At 42.2% G+C, this 18,943-nt stretch overlaps 1 protein-coding gene across 5 annotated transcripts in view; it reads left to right on the top strand.

Annotated features, from left to right (window-relative positions):
* CTNNA2 (catenin alpha 2) overlaps window positions 1-18,943 on the top strand; it is a 782,132-nt gene that overhangs the window by 719,422 nt on the left and 43,767 nt on the right. For all 5 annotated transcript variants that reach the window (XM_043512733.1, XM_043512734.1, XM_038399462.2 and 2 more), the window contains 3 exons: window positions 10,204-10,317; window positions 14,678-14,859; window positions 17,384-17,489. In XM_043512733.1, coding sequence (XP_043368668.1) covers window positions 10,204-10,317; window positions 14,678-14,859; window positions 17,384-17,489 — 402 coding nt within the window. The remainder of the gene's footprint in view (window positions 1-10,203; window positions 10,318-14,677; window positions 14,860-17,383; window positions 17,490-18,943) is intronic.

Here is an 18,943-nt window from a genome sequence, read left to right as displayed (position 1 = left end):
TTGCTTCATTTATGACATGAGGAGTCCATCTATATAAATAAAAGGGTACTTTAGTCATCAGTTTTGACTCTGCTGTGATTGCCAACAATGAAATAGTAGGATTTTCTTGTCAATTTACCTGTCCTTTAGGTAACAAACAGATAAACTCCAAACTGCTAATGACAAAAGATAAATAATGATAAGAGATCCAGAATCCAATAATAATAGTAAGAGATACAGGATCCATGAAAATAAACTTATATTGCAATTAAATGCACAGTTACAAAGGCTTACTTTGAAAACAATCGCTGAAGTATTTCTACCAAGTGATGAAGTTAGTCTCACATACCCCTTCGATTTGTGCTTTAAACCTTCTCCCAGGACTAAAATGACTTGTAATCTTGTCGGAACATCTGACAGAAAAAAATATCATTCCACAGTAATTGTTCATGTGCATGTCACAGAAGAATGGAATTTTCTGAGATAGTTATCTCATTCCATGGAAGAAATAAATCCAATTCTTTTAAACTAGTTTTTCTTTGTATTACTGCTTTTTATAAACTAAGGAAAGAGAAAGAAATCTTTTTTTTCTTTATTGTCCTTATGGAAAAGAAAAGAGAACCATTATACTACTGGGGGATATTAGTACAGTTGGTATAAAAAAAATCCTTCTTCCAAGCTTCAAAAAATACTGATGGTAACATAAATGTAGTAATACAATTATGGAAGCTAAAATGAAGATAGAAAATAACTTACTTCAGTCATCTATCACTGTCTAGGGATCCTGTTACACATCGTTTTATTTCATAGCTACTTATGAGTTTTCCCTAGTTATGGGAATGGGAAAGGAAACCCATTGTACAGTTACCAACTACCACAACAGCATCTTTTTCATGTTTGAATGGCCAGGAGGTTGAGTCTTTTGCTCTCAGATGGGAGTCTTTCGCGACTGTCATCTGTGCCATTGTTACCTCAAGATAAGATTACTACAATATGCTCTAAGAAAAGGAGTACTTGTAGCACCTTAGAGACTAACAAATTTATTAGAGCATAAGCTTTCGTGAGCTACAGCTCACTTCATCGGATGCATTTGGTGGAAAAAAAACCACAATATGCTCTGTGTGAGACTCCATCCTATATCTATTTGAAAATGGAGCTGATGCAGAATTTAATCATCTGCTTGTTAAGTTGTGTGTCTTGTAAGCATATTACACCAGTGTTCTGTGATGTGTATTGGCTACCTGTTGGTTTCCAGGTTGAATTTAATGTGTTGGTTTTGACCTAGAAGACTCTAAATAGCCAAAAATCTGTTGCGAGGCTGCCTCTCTTTCATTGCCAGTAAGGTAATGTTGCAGTCAGCAAAGGTGCTGCTAGCAGGACAATTTCTATTAGGGCCTCTCAGTTATGGAATTAGTCCCCTCTTGGTCCAAAATACTCCAGATATGACACTCCAAGGAACACTCCAAGGCCTAGTTTTTGGAGAGTAGGAAGAATTCTAAGGGTGTCTGGTTAGTGATGGGAGAATAGGGTAATTTAGTTTTTGTCTTTTTTTTTTCTTGTTAAGAGGGTTACACTGGCTTGTTGGAGTTATAGCAATGCTTGGGTTTATTATAAAAATTGCACTTCTTACAATTGTCAAATACATATAAGATTATGGCTGAGTTGGTTGTTTTATCTTTATAAATTATATTTAAATGGATAAAGACTAAACACCCCTTTCAAATCTGCTCATATAGACATTTTTTTAAATCTTCTTATGGATGCACAATTATTCCTTCTGGTTTATGGTGGGGCCACATGGAAGAAAGAACAGACTTATATTGCTGAAGATTATTTTGCTTCCATTGCAGTTTTCGAATGTAGTCTGATCTTGCTCTTCCTGTCCCCAATGATTGATAGATACAATTTGGATTTAAAATGGGTGTCTTACTGGTGCCTATAGTGTAACCCACACACCTCCTGGGTGTGATGCTCTGTCCCATCTAGTGGCACTGAGACCACTTAGAGAGAGATTAATGAGTCTGCTCTACAACCTTAGCTCAGAGCCATGTGGCTTTTAGCTTATGCAGTAGAGGCTCACGCACTAAGGTCCCAGGTTTGATCCCGCCCACCGACAACTAGGCTCTGTCAGCATTACAAGTGGGGGCTCGTCCGGGATTTCAACTGGGAAGTCTCTGAAGTTTGGGACACGCTTCCTCAGCTCAAGGAAGTACTGAACAGGGTGGGAGAAGACATTATTCTGAAGGGTAGACGACAGCGGCAGCGAACCAGCGGAGCAGCGGGGACAGCAGAGCAGCTCACAGCAGGAGTTTGCCTGGGACTGGTAAGTATCCGAGTGTGTGTGTTTGCTTGCTGAGGAAGTATCCGAGCGTGTGTTTGCTGGGAGGGCAGGGAGAGAGCCTGAGTGAGTGTCTGATTGGCTGCTAGCCTGCAGGGGGCGGGCATTAGGGTGTCTGTGTGTTTGCGTCAGGGAAGCCTGGCTGTTTAAAAATAGCCAGAGCCTCGCGAACCAGCTGAGCGGCAGCGGAGCAGCGGGGACAGCAGAGCAGCTCACAGCAGGAGTTTGCCTGGGAGTTCGCCTGGAGTGAGCCCAGTGAGGCTTACATCTTGCCAACGTCTCTGAGGAAGCTCATAGTAGGTAGGTGATATGGAAGGGGGGCGTTCAGCTGTTGTGACCTGCACTGGATGTGCCATGTTTGTCTTTCTTCCACAGGACAGAAGCGACTTTGTCTGTACAAAGTGCAAGCTGGTCTCCATATTGGAAGAGAAGATTGAAGGTCTGGAGCAACAGGTAACGACCCTGCGTTGTATACGAGAGACTGAGGATTTTCTGGACCAAACTCAGGATAGCCTTCTAGGGGCACAAAGCTCTAAAGATATAGAGCAGGTTGCACAGAGGAGCCAAGAGGCCAGTGAAGAAGCTTGGCAACATGTGACCTCCAGAAGAGGTAAGCGGAATGTCCGGGTTCCAGTAACACAGACACAGGTAACTAACCGCTTTCATGTTCTCTCCACAGGTACCATTGCGGAGAGTGGACCAGATGATAGGTCTGGGGGGAGAAAGCAGAAGGAGACTCCGCTGGTTGGGAGGCATGAGATGCGATGTCCTGAGGTTGGGGGTTCCACGACCACCACTCCCAAGAGGAGAAGGCGGGTGGTGGTGGTCGGGGACTCTCTCCTCCGGGGGACTGAGTCATCTATCTGCCGCCCTGACCGGGAAAACCGAGAAGTCTGCTGCTTGCCAGGGGCTAAGATTCGTGATGTGACGGAGAGACTGCCGAGACTCATCAAGCCCTCGGATCGCTACCCCTTCCTGCTTCTCCACGTGGGCACCAATGATACTGCCAAGAATGACCTTGAGCGGATCACTGCGGACTACGTGGCTCTGGGAAGAAGGATAAAGGAGTTGGAGGCGCAAGTGGTGTTCTCGTCCATCCTCCCCGTGGAAGGAAAAGGCCTGGGTAGGGACCGTCGAATCGTGGAGGTCAACGAATGGCTACGCAGGTGGTGTCGGAGAGAAGGCTTTGGATTCTTTGACCATGGGATGGTGTTCCATGAAGGAGGAGTGCTGGGCAGAGACGGGCTCCATCTTACGAAGAGAGGGAAGAACATCTTTGCCAGCAGGCTGGCTAACCTAGTGAGGAGGGCTTTAAACTAGGTTCACCGGGGGAAGGAGACCAAAGCCCTGAGGTAAGTGGGAAAGCGGGATACCGGGAGGAAGCACAGGCAGGAATGTCTGTGAGGGGAGGGCTCCTGCCTCATACTGGGAATGAGGGGCGATCAACAGGTTATCTCAAGTGCTTATATACAAATGCACAAAGCCTTGGAAACAAGCAGGGAGAACTGGAGGTCCTGGTGATGTCAAGGAATTATGACGTGATTGGAATAACAGAGACTTGGTGGGATAACTCACATGACTCGAGTACAGTCATGGATGGTTATAAACTGTTCAGGAAGGACAGGCAGGGCAGAAAGGTGGGGGAGTAGCACTGTATGTAAGGGAGCAGTATGACTGCTCAGAGCTCCGGTACGAAACTGTGGAAAAACCTGAGTGTCTCTGGATTAAGTTTAGAAGTGTGTGCAACAAGAGTGATGTCATGGTGGGAGTCTGCTATAGACCACCGGACCAGGGGGATGAGGTGGATGAGGCTTTCTTCCGGCAACTCACGGAAGCTACTAGATCGCATGCCCTGATTCTCATGGGTGACTTTAATTTTCCTGATATCTGCTGGGAGAGCAATACAGCGGTGCATAGACAATCCAGGAAGTTTTTGGAAAGCGTAGGGGACAATTTCCTGGTGCAAGTGCTAGGGGAGCCAACTAGGGGGAGCGCTTTTCTTGACCTGCTGCTCACAAACCGGGTAGAATTAGTGGGGGAAGCAAAAGTGGATGGGAATCTGGGAGGCAGTGACCATGAGTTGGTTGAGTTCAGGATCCTGACGCAGGGAAGAAAGGTAAGCAGCAGGATACGGACCCTGGACTTCAGGAAAGCAGACTTTGACTCCCTCAGGGAACAGATGGCCAGGATCCCCTGGGGGACTAACATGAAAGGGAAGGGAGTCCAGGAGAGCTGGCTGTATTTCAAGGAATCCCTGTTGAGGTTACAGGGACAAACCATCCCGATGAGTCGAAAGAATAGTAAATATGGCAGGCGACCAGCTTGGCTTAATGGTGAAATCTTAGCGGATCTTAAACATAAAAAAGAAGCTTACAAGAAGTGGAAGGTTGGACATATGACCAGGGAAGAGTATAAAAATATTGCTCGGGCATGTAGGAAAGATATCAGGAGGGCCAAATTGCACCTGGAGCTGCAGCTAGCAAGAGATGTCAAGAGTAACAAGAAGGGTTTCTTCAGGTATGTTGGCAACAAGAAGAAAGCCAAGGAAAGTGTGGGCCCCTTACTGAATGAGGGAGGCAAGCTAGTGACAGAGGATGTGGAAAAAGCTAATGTACTCAATGCTTTTTTTGCCTCTGTTTTCACTAACAAGGTCAGCTCCCAGACTGCTGTGCTGGGCATCACAAAATGGGGAAGAGATGGCCAGCCCTCTGTAGAGATAGAGGTGGTTAGGGACTATTTAGAAAAGCTGGACGTGCACAAGTCCATGGGGCCGGACGAATTGCATCCGAGAGTGCTGAGGGAATTGGCGGCTGTGATTGCAGAGCCCTTGGCCATTATCTTTGAAAACTCGTGGCGAACGGGGGAAGTCCCGGATGACTGGAAAAAGGCTAATGTAGTGCCCATCTTTAAAAAAGGGAAGAAGGAGGATCCTGGGAACTACAGGCCGGTCAGCCTCACCTCAGTCCCTGGAAAAATCATGGAGCAGGTCCTCAAAGAATCAATCCTGAAGCACTTAGAGGAGAGGAAAGTGATCAGGAACAGTCAGCATGGATTCACCAAGGGAAGGTCATGCCTGACTAATCTAATCGCCTTTTATGATGAGATTACTGGCTCTGTGGATGAAGGGAAAGCAGTGGATGTACTGTTTCTTGACTTTAGCAAAGCTTTTGACACGGTCTCCCACAGCATTCTTGTCAGCAAGTTAAGGAAGTATGGGCTGGATGAATGCACTATAAGGTGGGTAGAAAGCTGGCTAGATTGTCGGGCTCAACGGGTAGTGATCAATGGCTCCATGTCTAGTTGGCAGCCGGTGTCAAGTGGAGTGCCCCAGGGGTCGGTCCTGGGGCCCGTTTTGTTCAATATCTTCATAAATGATCTGGAGGATGGTGTGGATTGCACTCTCAGCAAATTTGCGGATGATACTAAACTGGGAGGAGTGGTAGATACGCTGGAGGGGAGGGATAGGATACAGAAGGACCTAGACAAATTGGAGGATTGGGCCAAAAGAAATCTAATGAGGTTCAATAAGGATAAGTGCAGGGTCCTGCACTTAGGATGGAAGAATCCAATGCACCGCTACAGACTAGGGACCGAATGGCTCGGCAGCAGTTCTGCGGAAAAGGACCTAGGGGTGACAGTGGACGAGAAGCTGGATATGAGTCAGCAGTGTGCCCTTGTTGCCAAGAAGGCCAATGGCATTTTGGGATGTATAAGTAGGGGCATAGCGAGCAGATCGAGGGACGTGATCGTTCCCCTCTATTCGACACTGGTGAGGCCTCATCTGGAGTACTGTGTCCAGTTTTGGGCCCCACACTACAAGAAGGATGTGGATAAATTGGAAAGAGTACAGCGAAGGGCAACAAAAATGATTAGGGGTCTAGAGCACATGACTTATGAGGAGAGGCTGAGGGAGCTGGGATTGTTTAGTCTGCAGAAGAGAAGAATGAGGGGGGATTTGATAGCTGCTTTCAACTACCTGAAAGGGGGTTTCAAAGAGGATGGCTCTAGACTGTTCTCAATGGTAGCAGATGACAGAACGAGGAGTAATGGTCTCAAGTTGCAATGGGGGAGGTTTAGATTGGATATTAGGAAAAACTTTTTCACTAAGAGGGTGGTGAAACACTGGAATGCGTTACCTAGGGAGGTGGTAGAATCTCCTTCCTTAGAGGTTTTTAAGGTCAGGCTTGACAAAGCCCTGGCTGGGATGATTTAACTGGGACTTGGTCCTGCTTTGAGCAGGGGGTTGGACTAGATGACCTTCTGGGGTCCCTTCCAACCCTGATATTCTATGATTCTATGATTCTATGTAACCCACACACCTCCGGGGTGTGGTGTTCTGTCCCATCTAGTAGTACCAAGACCACTTAGAGAGATTAATGAATCTGCTCTTCAGCCTTAGCTAAGGGCCATGTGGTTTTTAGCTCATGCAGTAGAGTCTCATGCACTAAGCTCCAGAGGTCCCAGGTTCGATCCAGCCCACTGACAACCAGGGTCTGTCAGGTTACAAGAGCAATAGGTTCAAGTCCTTCATTCTTCCAAAGTAGACTAATTAAGTTCCAGACACTGTTGTGACTCTTGGAGATTAGTTTTTAAATCAATATCCTGTCTGCTGTGCACAGATATTAAAGACCCCATGACACTTTTTGTAAGACCCTGCCTAAGGCATGTACTTTAAAAGTCAAAATATATGTTTTATAAAAGTGTGGTTTGTATCCCTGTGCCTTGTCTCCAAGCAAACTGAAGAGCTAGTTAGCATCCGGCGGTATACCTAAGAGATCAGGCTGCGGTAAAGCAATGTTGCAATAGTAAATAACAAACTAAAGAGTCAGCTGATGAGTCGGTTTTAGGCCTCAGTTTTCAAAAGTGCATTCACCATTTTGTGAATACCTGCCGTGGTGGGTGTGAAGTTGGGCACATGCCAAAACATGCCGGCTCATTTCGAATGTGGGCCTAAAACCAGCTGATTGCTATTGTCGATCTTAATGCAGAAAAGAATCCGCTTCAGAAGAAAATGAAGACATTTCATCCTCCAGAATTAAAAACCCTTAACAGAAAATGGGATGGATGTGTAAAGCTAGCTTGGGGCTAGATCTGAACTGTGCATGGAGGAGTAATTAGTTTCCATATACTGTAGAATATTGTTACACAAAAATACATCTATTAAAGTGTCCCTTCTTTTGCATGACTAGGGTTTGTTGGGTGTTTTTGGCAGGGCGTGGGGTTGTTTTTTCTAAGCCCACCACCTAAACCAAATTGAATGTTTTTCCCTCTTTTGAGTACTGTGGTTTGTAAGACAACAAATATCAGATATTAAAGCAATGGCTGTGTTTTGTTTCAGAATGCTTTCTTAGGCGTAAACCACTTAAATGCAGATCTTTCTGAGTATGCCTTACCTCTTTCACAGACTTCCTCCTGTGCCCTAAATTGATGTCATTTCTCCACATTTTTTTGTTTGTTCTCCCAGGCTGTTCTCTCAGAACTGGATTATCACAGCCCTTTTCTGGCTGCATAGGGTAGTTACAGGACCCCCTTATTATCCTGCTCAGATTGCAACTTTGGCTGTGGGCGGTAGACGAGAGACTATTTAACCAATATTGTCACCTATGAGCAACTGGGAGTAGAGGGAGCTGAGAGGAGCAGGAATGAGGAGGAGCTCTGGCTCCGCCCTCTGTTTGACCGTCACAATATCTGGCTGAGTGCATGGTGGGTGTGAAATAAATTGATTTATGAAAAGCACTTAGAGCAAGGGATGAGCTGATGAGAAGCTGGACTCTGAGGTACAAGTCCTTCTCTGGTTTGCTCCTAGACTGGATCTGCTACACATTGTCCCTTATTGAGGGCAGATTTTAATGTCACAGTCTAGCTGTTAGGCAGCTGAGAGATGACTGTAGCACATACAATATTAACAGAACCAGACAGTGGGATTTTATAATGATGGATAGCAGTCAATAATTTCCCCAGTAGTAGAAAAGAAAAGAAAAGACAATTTATATTTTCACCTCCACTTTATCTTCTGTGTAACCTGTTACATACACTAATTGTACATGCATCCCTTCAATGATTCTGCCAAAATTTCATATCTATACTGTCATACTGTATTTCTTCCTTCAGAGCTCAACATCAAACCTCATATTTAATTCACACTCTAAAAGTCAAATGAAGATGGCCCCATTTCCCTCTTCTTGTCATGTGCACATAACCATATAGCAAGCATAATCACAATAAATCTGTGGAACTACTTGCCAGAGGATGTTGTGAAGGCCAAGACTATAACAGGGTTCAAAAAATAACTAGATCAGTTCATCGAGGATAGGTCCACCAACGACTATTAGCCAGGCTGGGCAGGGATGGTGTCCCTAGTCTGTTTGCCAGAAGCTGGGAATGGGCGACGGGATGGATCACTTGATGATTGCCTATTCTATTAATTCCCTCTGGAGCACCTGGCATTGGCCACTGTTAGAAGACAGGATACTGGGCTAGATGAACCTTTGGTCTGACTCAGTATGGCCGTTCTTATGTTCTTAACTGACAATGATTAGCACCTCTCTTGGCAGTTGCAACAAGGCCCCCAAGTGTTGACTATATCAGTGTGGACATTTTCTGCCATAGAGGTGGTCCCTCCAGGTTAAAAGATAAGTAGAGCCCTGCAAATCTGCTTTATATGTTTCTGGATAGCAGATGGATGCAAATTCAAATTTTATATCTAGAGCCCAGCAAATCTGCAGATATCCACTTTACATCAATGGATCATGTTTGTGGATCATGGATCAGATGTGGATACAAATTTTATATTCATGCAGGGCTCTAAAGATGAGCCATATTGATAGGGCAGTGTGGGGAAGATTTCACCAATGACACCTGTGATCTCTCTGTTTATATTGTTATTATGATTATTTATTTGGATAAGGTAGCTCCTAGCAATATTATTATTGATTCAATATATTGTTTATTGTTTAAATATTAATATTAATAATGTATTGATATATTTTTATTTAGTCATTTTGTTTTCTCCCCAAACCACAATACAAGAGCACCCATCCAATGCAAAACAATTGGAAAACTATACTAATAAATGTATAGATCCATCAGCCACTAGATCAAAGGACAACATAAATAGAACAAAAACTAATTGGTTTCCCCATGTGACCCCCAACAGAGCTCGCACCACCACTGCTCAGCCCTGTCCAACTCCCAATTCTCTTGGGCAAGGGAGAAAAGGTGTATCTCGCAGCGTGCCCTGAAAGCTAACAATCTTTCACTCAGTGGGCGTGGGGAAGAAGTAAGTTACAAAGACCTAGGACTATGCAGAGTGTTTAGTTTCCATTACCACCAAGATGGCATGTTTCAAAACTTTATACCTGCTTTAAAAATAATTGACTAGATCATCTACTGTTCCTTTGAGGGGAAACCCTGCATTTGCTTTGAGGACTTCTCTTTTTCTACCAGTCTGTTGGTTACCTTTTCCCAGGTATTTACTTTCTCTCTTGAAGATTAGGCAGGGTGTTCTGGCACTCTAATAGTATTAGTCTCCTTTTATAGACCAATTAGCATTATTTTGAAATATTGCATTTCGGCGGTGAATACATCCAAAAGATATGTGTTCATCAGACTGCATTCATCATGTTAACTGAGTTAAGAGAAAGCATAGTAAGGCAATGATAAATGTGAAAGAAACGAGAGTTGGAACAACTTAATTCTGAGGACAATTCAATTTCAGGTCCTGACTGTCTGGGCAGACAAGTTAATTTAAAAGAAAGAAAGAAACAGTGTTTCCTGGGCAGGTAGCCGATGAAATAAGAACTTACTGTACACTGGAGTTTGTCTGTATCTTTTATAAGCCGGTCATCACTGCCTTCTCCTCTCTCTATTTCTCTCTCTTTTTCTAGACCCCTGAAGAGTTAGAGGATGATTCAGACTTTGAACAAGAAGATTATGATGTCCGCAGCCGAACGAGTGTTCAGACTGAGGATGACCAGCTTATTGCTGGGCAGAGTGCAAGGGTGAGTATAAAATCCATGTACCCTGTCAACTCTGTGTACAGCTCCAAATGAAAAGGTATGCCTCTGAAAGCAAATTGGGAGATTTAAAATTTTTGGGTTTCAGAGTAGCAGCCGTGTTAGTCTGTATTCGCAAAAAGAAAAGGAGTACTTGTGGCACCTTAGAGACTAACAAATTTATTAGATCATAAGCTTTCATGAGCTACAGCTCACTTCATCGGATGAAGTGAGCTGTAGCTCACGAAAGCTTATGCTCTAATAAATTTGTTAGTCTCTAAGGTGCCACAAGTACTCCTTTTCTTTTTGCGAAAATTTTTGGGGTCACTTCAGCAAGAAGGCTGGCAATTTTGGTTTTCAGGCATAGATATTTATTTAGGTCTTTTCACTTGCAGTACATTTGGGCCAAGTTTCTTGTATGATTTTTGTCAGGATTATGTGATGTCTTGTATCAGTTATTTGCTCAGGCTAGAACTATAGCAAAAGGCCTTGCATATTTGGAATGTACTGTAGCTGAGAGTATTCACAAAATTTAAAACAAACAAACAAACCTAAGGGCACAATGTGCAGTATCTGAAGATATCTTACATTTGTCATGTTTCTCAGTGTGCTGACTTGTCTAGGAAAGCTGTTTAAGGTGCTGAGTAGTCTCTGTAATCTAATTGTAATTGAAGACGTTTGTTACCGAGTCAATGTAATTTTACCAGCGTAATTATATCATGATAAACTGGAGACATTGTGATTTGTGACCTTAGCGAATGCACGGCGATTGCAAATGGAGCAGACAAGTGCTTCGGGGTCAGAGATGCTGGAGAAATGAAGTTGGTTGACCCTCAGGATTATTCCACCCTCTGATTAATGTTTACCTTTTGCTAAGTAGGCTGCTCAGTTCAGATAAGAAATCAAGTGAACACTGTGTTGTTAACACACCACATGAACATGTATTTGACTGGAAAGAGAGTTTAAAATCCTCCCTTTTTTTAACCTGGTACAGAAGCAGTGGAGAGATATTGTGGAGGACTGGAAAATATCTGTTTTATTTTTATTATTATTGTGCATCCCTCTATATGTTTGTTTATGGTGGGTTACTTACTCTTCAGATGGCTCAAAAGAGAGCTATTAGGGGAACCAAACTGGAAACACAATAGCCCAGATGGGGAGCATCCCAACAAACACCAAAACACCATAGCCAGGTTAACTACAGCAACTTCTCAGCCCTGCTTAGCTGTTTGCCAAGGCTGAGAATCCAGAGAGCAAAAGATGTTGAAAGGAAGGGGGAAGCTCTCAGCTGCTGCAGGCTGACACAGACTGAAGGAGAAGCACGGTCTTCAGCAAGCAGGCTGTAACTTGGTCCCCAGGAGAACAGAGGCACTGAAGTTATGTCATGTCTACCTTGAGGGGAACGCCAAATGTAGGTAAAATAGTGTGCACACAGACCTCTCTGTTTTATATCCATGTCTGAGTGCTTTTGGCAAATAAATCTTACTTTAAAAAAAAAAGTTGTTTCTGTGTCACTGTGTGCTGTTGCTGCCCACCGGGTGCTGGAGGAAAACATTTGCAAGTGCCAAACCTGTTAGGCTTGCTAGGTGTTGTGGTTGGTAACCAGCAAGATTGGAAGTCTCAGAAGAGGCAGCCTGCCCAGGGACTATGGCAGTTATATTTGAGAGGTTTTTATGGTTAAAAGAGTGTTACATAATGTTTAATGCATGCAGAAAGACTGAGTGCTGAAATAAACTCAAGCGTGAAAAGTTTCCTGGTGCTCTTTAGTGGATTCAGATTCTGTCCTTATTTCTTTCATAGCTAAACCTGGGGCAATGGGATCATGCTGCTCTTTCAGTAATTAAAATTAGAATTAAAAAAATCGATTTAGATGAAGAGAAATAGGGACAGTCATAGCATCCTTATTAAGGGCATAATCCAGCTAGCAATTGAGTAATCTCAAATCCTATTATAGTTATTATTGTGGTTGTCAATTGTGGTAGATGCTGGACAAAAATAAAACGGACAGTCATTGCCCCAAAGGGCTTACATTCTAAGTATAAGACAAGAACCAATGGGTGGATACAACAGCATCAGAAGGAAGACAAGGTGAAAATGAGATGATTATGATCAGTGTGATAAGCATAAGCCGCAAAAGCCACTGTGTTGAGTGAACCCTTGAGCTGAAGCTAGTCAGCCAGAAACTCCGGAGGCTCCCGAGATGAAGGGGGGCCACTGGCACCCCAATGGTGGCCCTGTGGCTCTTCCTGTTCCTGAGGTCCTGCCCCCGCTCTGCTTCTTCCCCCAACACCCCGCTCGCTGCTCACTCCAGTCTGCCCCCTCCCCCCCATCACTCACCCTTAAGGCAGGATAAAAGTGATGGGGCAATGGCCCCTTGGACTCTCCTGTTCCAGCACCCCGGTATTCAGCCTCCTGGGGGATCGTGCCATATAGGACTCATTGTTGGAGAAAAGTTAGGATTTTAGTTAGAAGCTATAATATAATAGTTTTGTATAATATGCCTACTCCATAAAAGCTGTTAGCATTTCAGTGAAAAGGCTTGGTGTCTGTCTTTGACTGGAGATAAAACTTGAATATACAATCTGCATTTGCGGCTGGGTATGGCTCCTTAGAAATGCATCAGCAACTGAAACAGAGTCATTAAGACATACTGAACCAGCACTGAGAAGCTCAGGTTAGACTGTTCACGAAGACAGGAACCAAACACAAGTAATACAGATTAGCTTCCTGATAATATAGGTCTTTATTTTCACATCCCATTAGTTACAATGAATTCATCAGTTCTAGAGTGTTTAGAGGGGGCTGGAGGGGGAGAAAGAGAGAGTTTAACTTACATTGCATTTCTCTGTGGAAAGACTAATGTGTTAACATTTGAAACCGCTGAGTTACATTGATAAGGCCTAATTAAAACTCATGTGTTGAATTTTAATTTGATTAACTTGCAAATTTCTCATTTTCTGATCTACTGTTTATAGATAACCTTTTTTAATTCCAGTTTTGGAAAAGGTCAATTGTGAATTTTTAAAAGCCAAGAGCATTTTAAGAATATGTAGAGAAAGACTTCAGCTGATTGAAAGTGACATAAACAAGAAAAAATTTAATGACACTTAAATGTGTCACACCCCATTAAATGCATAATGCAGTCTTCAGAACCCTGAAGCCAAATAGTATCTCATCTTGAGAATCATTGTTGGAAGTGTCCATTTCATCTTCAAAAGTAACTTCCATAATTTTGCCATTTTTTTGGTAATTTTCCTTTTCCTTTGTTGATAGTCAAGGCAAATTAGAATCAACCTATTTAGTGCCATTTTGCATATCATCCAAGAACTAATTAAACCACTAAATGTTATTAAAAGGTACGTTCATTCCGTTCATTTTAAACATACTCCCTTGCATACCATGGCTTATTTCAACCTCAAGTAAAGTAGAAAGCCAGGGTGTTTCTGACTGACATTGAGATATGAGAGAGGTGGAGGTGTTTGAAGCTTAGTCAAACTACGGGGCTTCCTGTTAGTGTGTATTTTTCATCTGTCTAAAGTTTCAGATATAATAAAAAAATCCTGTCTTTTAGTTTAATTGTAATGGCTTCGGCCCACCCTCTTCAGTCTGCAATGTCATAGATATACAGTCTTTAAACTTGTAAAGATTTAATAAGGACTATAAAAATCCCTTGTTTTACAGGAATATGTTGCAGTTACTCTTGAAATAACTGATGTAGTGAAAACAAAATTTGGAACCTGTTATTAAATGCATAGACTTTAATTTAAAAATGTTTAATTGTGTGAATGCTCTGAGACTGAAATCAGTACTAAAGACCATCTCTAATGGCAACCCCTATTTTAAGAGACCATTCTGAAGCACACCTGTGAGGTTTCCAGTTCAATTTTGCTTGTCATGTGGTTATGCTATAACTTATACTAAACAAGCTGGTCCGCTTAAAACAACTGGACTCATTTATGGCAGATTTCACTGTAGCCGGGGCCACATCCTGTGCTAGTATAAATCAGTGTAACCCTACTGAAGTGAGTAGAGCTATGTTGATTTACACCAGATAAGCATCTGGCACTATAAGCTTTGATTGGTTTCTGCTATTCTGTATGGAGTCCCTGGGAGTCTTTTTGTTCAGTGTGAAATTATAGGGGAGATCCTTTCTGAAGAAACTATCTGCACCATTTCACTTTACAGCTTTCAGAAATAAAATCCTAAAAGGTGCTGAGTGCGAGCTGTGACGGATTTAGCACCCTCAACTCCCTCTGAAGACACTGGAAGTTGTGTGCGCTCAGCACCTTGCCAGTTTAGACCCTTAGAAACTAAAATGATTTCTAGCTTCCTTTTTTCATGGGCAACTACTCTACATTTTATCCAGGCTATCATGGCTCAACTGCCCCAGGAGGAGAAGGCTAAGATTGCGGAGCAAGTAGAGATATTCCACCAAGAAAAGAGCAAATTGGATGCTGAGGTGGCCAAGTGGGATGACAGTGGTAATGACATCATTGTGTTGGCAAAGCAGATGTGCATGATTATGATGGAAATGACAGACTTTACTAGGTAAGCACAATAGTGTTTGGACTGAGTGCTTCCTCTGAAACCCTGCATCATTTCTTTATGATGGTGTTTAAGGAACATTGAGTGTATTTACTATGTTTAACTAATGTGTCTATAGCAATTCTAATATTGCTGGTTCTATAATCACTGCCTTATGTATTTGCCTTTTAACACAAAGGAGATCTTCAATATTATTTAAATACTGTTCAGCATTAAGACTCCAAAGGACTTAAGCACAAGAGCAATTCCATCCCGATTCAGCAAAGCACCTAACCACATGCGTAACTTTAATCACATGAGTAGCCCCAGTGAAATCAATTACAGAGGTGCTTTACTTCCTACCAATGGGCCAGAATATCAAACACACACATTCATATTTGAGACTCCTTAGTGACTTGTTGGTTGGGGGGGGACAAAAAGTCAGCTTAAAACGCAAAGGTTACTGACATGCCCAAATAGTTCCTTTCACCTGGTTATTTTGGACAGTTCACCATTTAAGATTAAACATGTATGTTTTTTGTTAGTTATTTGTGCATCTTTAATTTCAGCAGAAGTGGTGCAGCAAGGATAATTTGTGACCTGATAGGACCTCAAATGAACTTTTGTCTAGCACGAGTTAAAATGCATAAGGCTTGCTGAACTTTTAACATTTCAGCGCAATGAATGTCAATCAAAAATAATGGCAAAAAATCCACTGAACTCATTCTCATGACTGAATTTCTTTAAAAAAGCAGCCCTTGATTTCATCCAGAAATAACTTTCATCAGAACTTGTCAATAACAATGACTTTTTTTTCCTTGCTTTAATATTTTTTTCTAATTACAGTGCATCAAAAGGCTATTAATTAATGTTATCATTTAAACAAAATTAATTTTGTTTATATCCAGCCACATTGTTAATCAGACTAGAGGGACCATTTTACAAGAGATTAAATGCACTCTCCTAAAATTAGAGTTATCTATGCAGTGCTACAATACTTGCTGTTTTGGGGAGTGAATGACCAAAAAGACCTCTCCAAAGCTCATGTTTTGGATATGTTATGCCACACTTCTGCAAGGCAAAAAACAGACAACCAAGCAAACAAAAATCCCAAACCCACTGAGGTCTTATTCTTCCTTTCTGCACTCTATAGGGAAAAAATAATTTCCTTAGGCAGAAGAATCATGTAGGGATCTTTCTCTAGAGAGCTGAGTTTCTCTTCCCCCTACAATATGTCTAGCCCCCTGCCCATCTTTCATGGGAAAGGAGTGTAAAATTCCTCTATACCCTTAATGACAGGGACATAAAAAAATCTCTCTTTGGTCTGGATCTCTCACCTCTCTTTCCTGAAGCAGTATGAAAAGTTTCTCATGCCTCACCATCAGTTCTGGGAAGGGAGAGGTGATGATCTAATAACTTCTCAGGGGACCAGAATATAAAGGTTTCTCTAGCACATGCTGCATAAGTTTTAATACCTTAATCGTCAAACTGAAAGTTTGGTAATTGGATGTTTATAACATCAAAAGATGAGAAATAATGTGAAAATGAGAGTAAAATCACTGTCATGTTTGGAGAAAATTAAAAGAAGTCAAAGCGGACCTTAGTGCATCTGTTTACACCAGATTCAATAAAGTCTTCTTTAACATCTTCCACTAAAAAACAAACAAACAAACAAACAAAACTCTTTTGCATCTCCTTTGCCTACAGTGACTTCAGTGGTGTTAAAATGGAATAACTCCCAAATGTCTGGAGTGTGTTACAGCCAGATGTGCTGTTCTCTTGATATAATTGACAGCAAAGCATAGGCAGTCACTGTCAAGGTGATTGGGACTTAAGACTAGCATACAATTCCTGGTTCTGCCTCTGGTTTGCTGGGTGACCTAGGGCAAGTCACTTCCCTTTATGCACCTCAGTTTCCCCATGTGTAAAATGGGAATACAGACCTCCTTTTTAAAGCACTTTGGGATATGTGGGTGAAAATCCCCTAAATAATTAGGTGGTATCATTATTTGTAAGAACTTGTGTCTTTTACATCATCTTACAAATATCAAGAGAGACAGATTAGTAATAATGTTTTTTTAAAAAATCAAGCAGGATTTAAGCACAGCTGAATTATGCCTCAGGTAATTTAGCAGCTTTATGACATAAATCTAAGAGAAGAGCTTTCCTAATGTGACATTTCTGCACTAGACTTGTCAGACTTGGTGTTAAGCACTGGTCTGGGAATAACAGAATTTTTAAAAAGTTTTGTATTCCTGCAGGGACATTTTCCTAATGAGCACTTAAAAATGCACATACTATTAAACATAGTTCATGTGCTTTAAGGCACCATCAAATTAAACTGCTAGTGAGGCATTTTGTATGTGAAAGAAAATATAGCATACCCATTTCTTAATAAAGCTAACATATAATTAGTAGTTAAGTCCAAGGTGAAGTTGCAGTAAATTAGGAAGGCATTCATAAAATAAATAATCATATACTGAGTTAGGAGACTGCAACTGTGTCATAATTTATTTAGATTGTAGTATAACCATGTTGTTCTTTCCAGAGGTAAAGGGCCATTGAAGAATACATCTGATGTCATTAATGCTGCCAAGAAGATTGCAGAAGCAGGCTCTAGAATGGACAAATTGGCACGAGCTGTAGCTGATCAGGTAATGTCCCAAATAAATAAATATATAATATCAATCAGTCAATCAGTCAAGCATTTTGTCTGGACAGTACAAATTAGCTGTGTGGTTTAAGGACCCGCTAGAGAATGTCTCTACTAGTGCTACCGGTGGCACCTTAGAGACTAACAAATTTATTAGAGCATAAGCTTTCGTGAGCTACAGCTCACTTCATCGGATGCATTTGGTGGAAAAAACAGAGGAGAGATTTATATACACACACAGAGAGAACATGAAACAATGGGTTTATCATACACACTGTAAGGAGAGTGATCACTTAAGATAAGCCATCACCAGCAGCGGGGGGGGGAAAAGGAGGAAAACCTTTCATGGTGACAAGCAAGGTAGGCTAATTCCAGCAGTTAACAAGAATATCAGAGGAACAGTGGGGGGTGGGGTGGGAGGGAGAAATACCAGGGGGAAATAATCACAGGTTTCAGAGTAGCAGCCGTGTTAGTCTGTATTCGCAAAAAGAAAAGGAGTACTTGTGGCACCTTAGAGACTAACAAATTTATTAGAGCATAAGCTTTCGTGAGCTACAGCTCACTTCATCGGATGCATCCGATGAAGTGAGCTGTAGCTCACGAAAGCTTATGCTCTAATAAATTTGTTAGTCTCTAAGGTGCCACAAGTACTCCTTTTCTTTATGGGGAAATAGTTTTACTTTGTGTAATGACTCATCCATTCCCAGTCTCTATTCAAGCCTAAGTTAATTGTATCCAGTTTGCAAATTAATTCCAATTCAGCAGTCTCTCGTTGGAGTCTGTTTTTGAAGCTTTTTTGTTGAAGTATAGCCACTCTAAGATCTGTGATCGAGTGGCCAGAGAGATTGAAGTGTTCTCCAACTGGTTTTTGAATGTTATAATTCTTGACGTCTGATTTATGTCCATTCATTCTTTTATGTAGAGACTGTCCAGTTTGGCCAATGTACATGGCAGAGGGGCATTGCTGGCACATGATGGCATATATCACATTGGTAGATGCGCAGGTGAACGAGCCTCTGATAGTGTGGCTGATGTGATTAGGCCCTATGATGGTGTCCCCTGAATAGATATGTGGACAGAGTTGGCAACGGGCTTTGTTGCAAGGATAGGTTCCTGGGTTAATGGTTCTGTTGTGTGGTGTGTGGTTGCTGGTGAGTATTTGCTTCAGATTGGGGGGCTGTCTGTAAGCAAGGACTGGTCTGTCTCCCAAGATCTGTGTGTACAGCATTTGCTCAAGAAACTCCCTGAAAAAGCACAATAACAAATCCGCACAGACACACCCCTGGAGCCCCGACCTGGGGTATTCTATCTGCTACCCAAGATCCATAAACCTGGAAATCCTGGACGCCCCATCATCTCAGGCATTGGCACCCTGACAGCAGGATTGTCTGGCTATGTAGACTCCCTCCTCAGGCCCTTCGTTACCAGCACTCCCAGCTATCTTCGAGACACCAC

This window comes from Dermochelys coriacea, chromosome 4 (assembly GCF_009764565.3).
Source record: "Dermochelys coriacea isolate rDerCor1 chromosome 4, rDerCor1.pri.v4, whole genome shotgun sequence".
Classification (NCBI taxonomy): domain Eukaryota; kingdom Metazoa; phylum Chordata; order Testudines; family Dermochelyidae; genus Dermochelys; species Dermochelys coriacea.
Note: the sequence above shows the minus strand (reverse complement) of the source record. Positions and strands in the feature narration are given on the sequence as shown.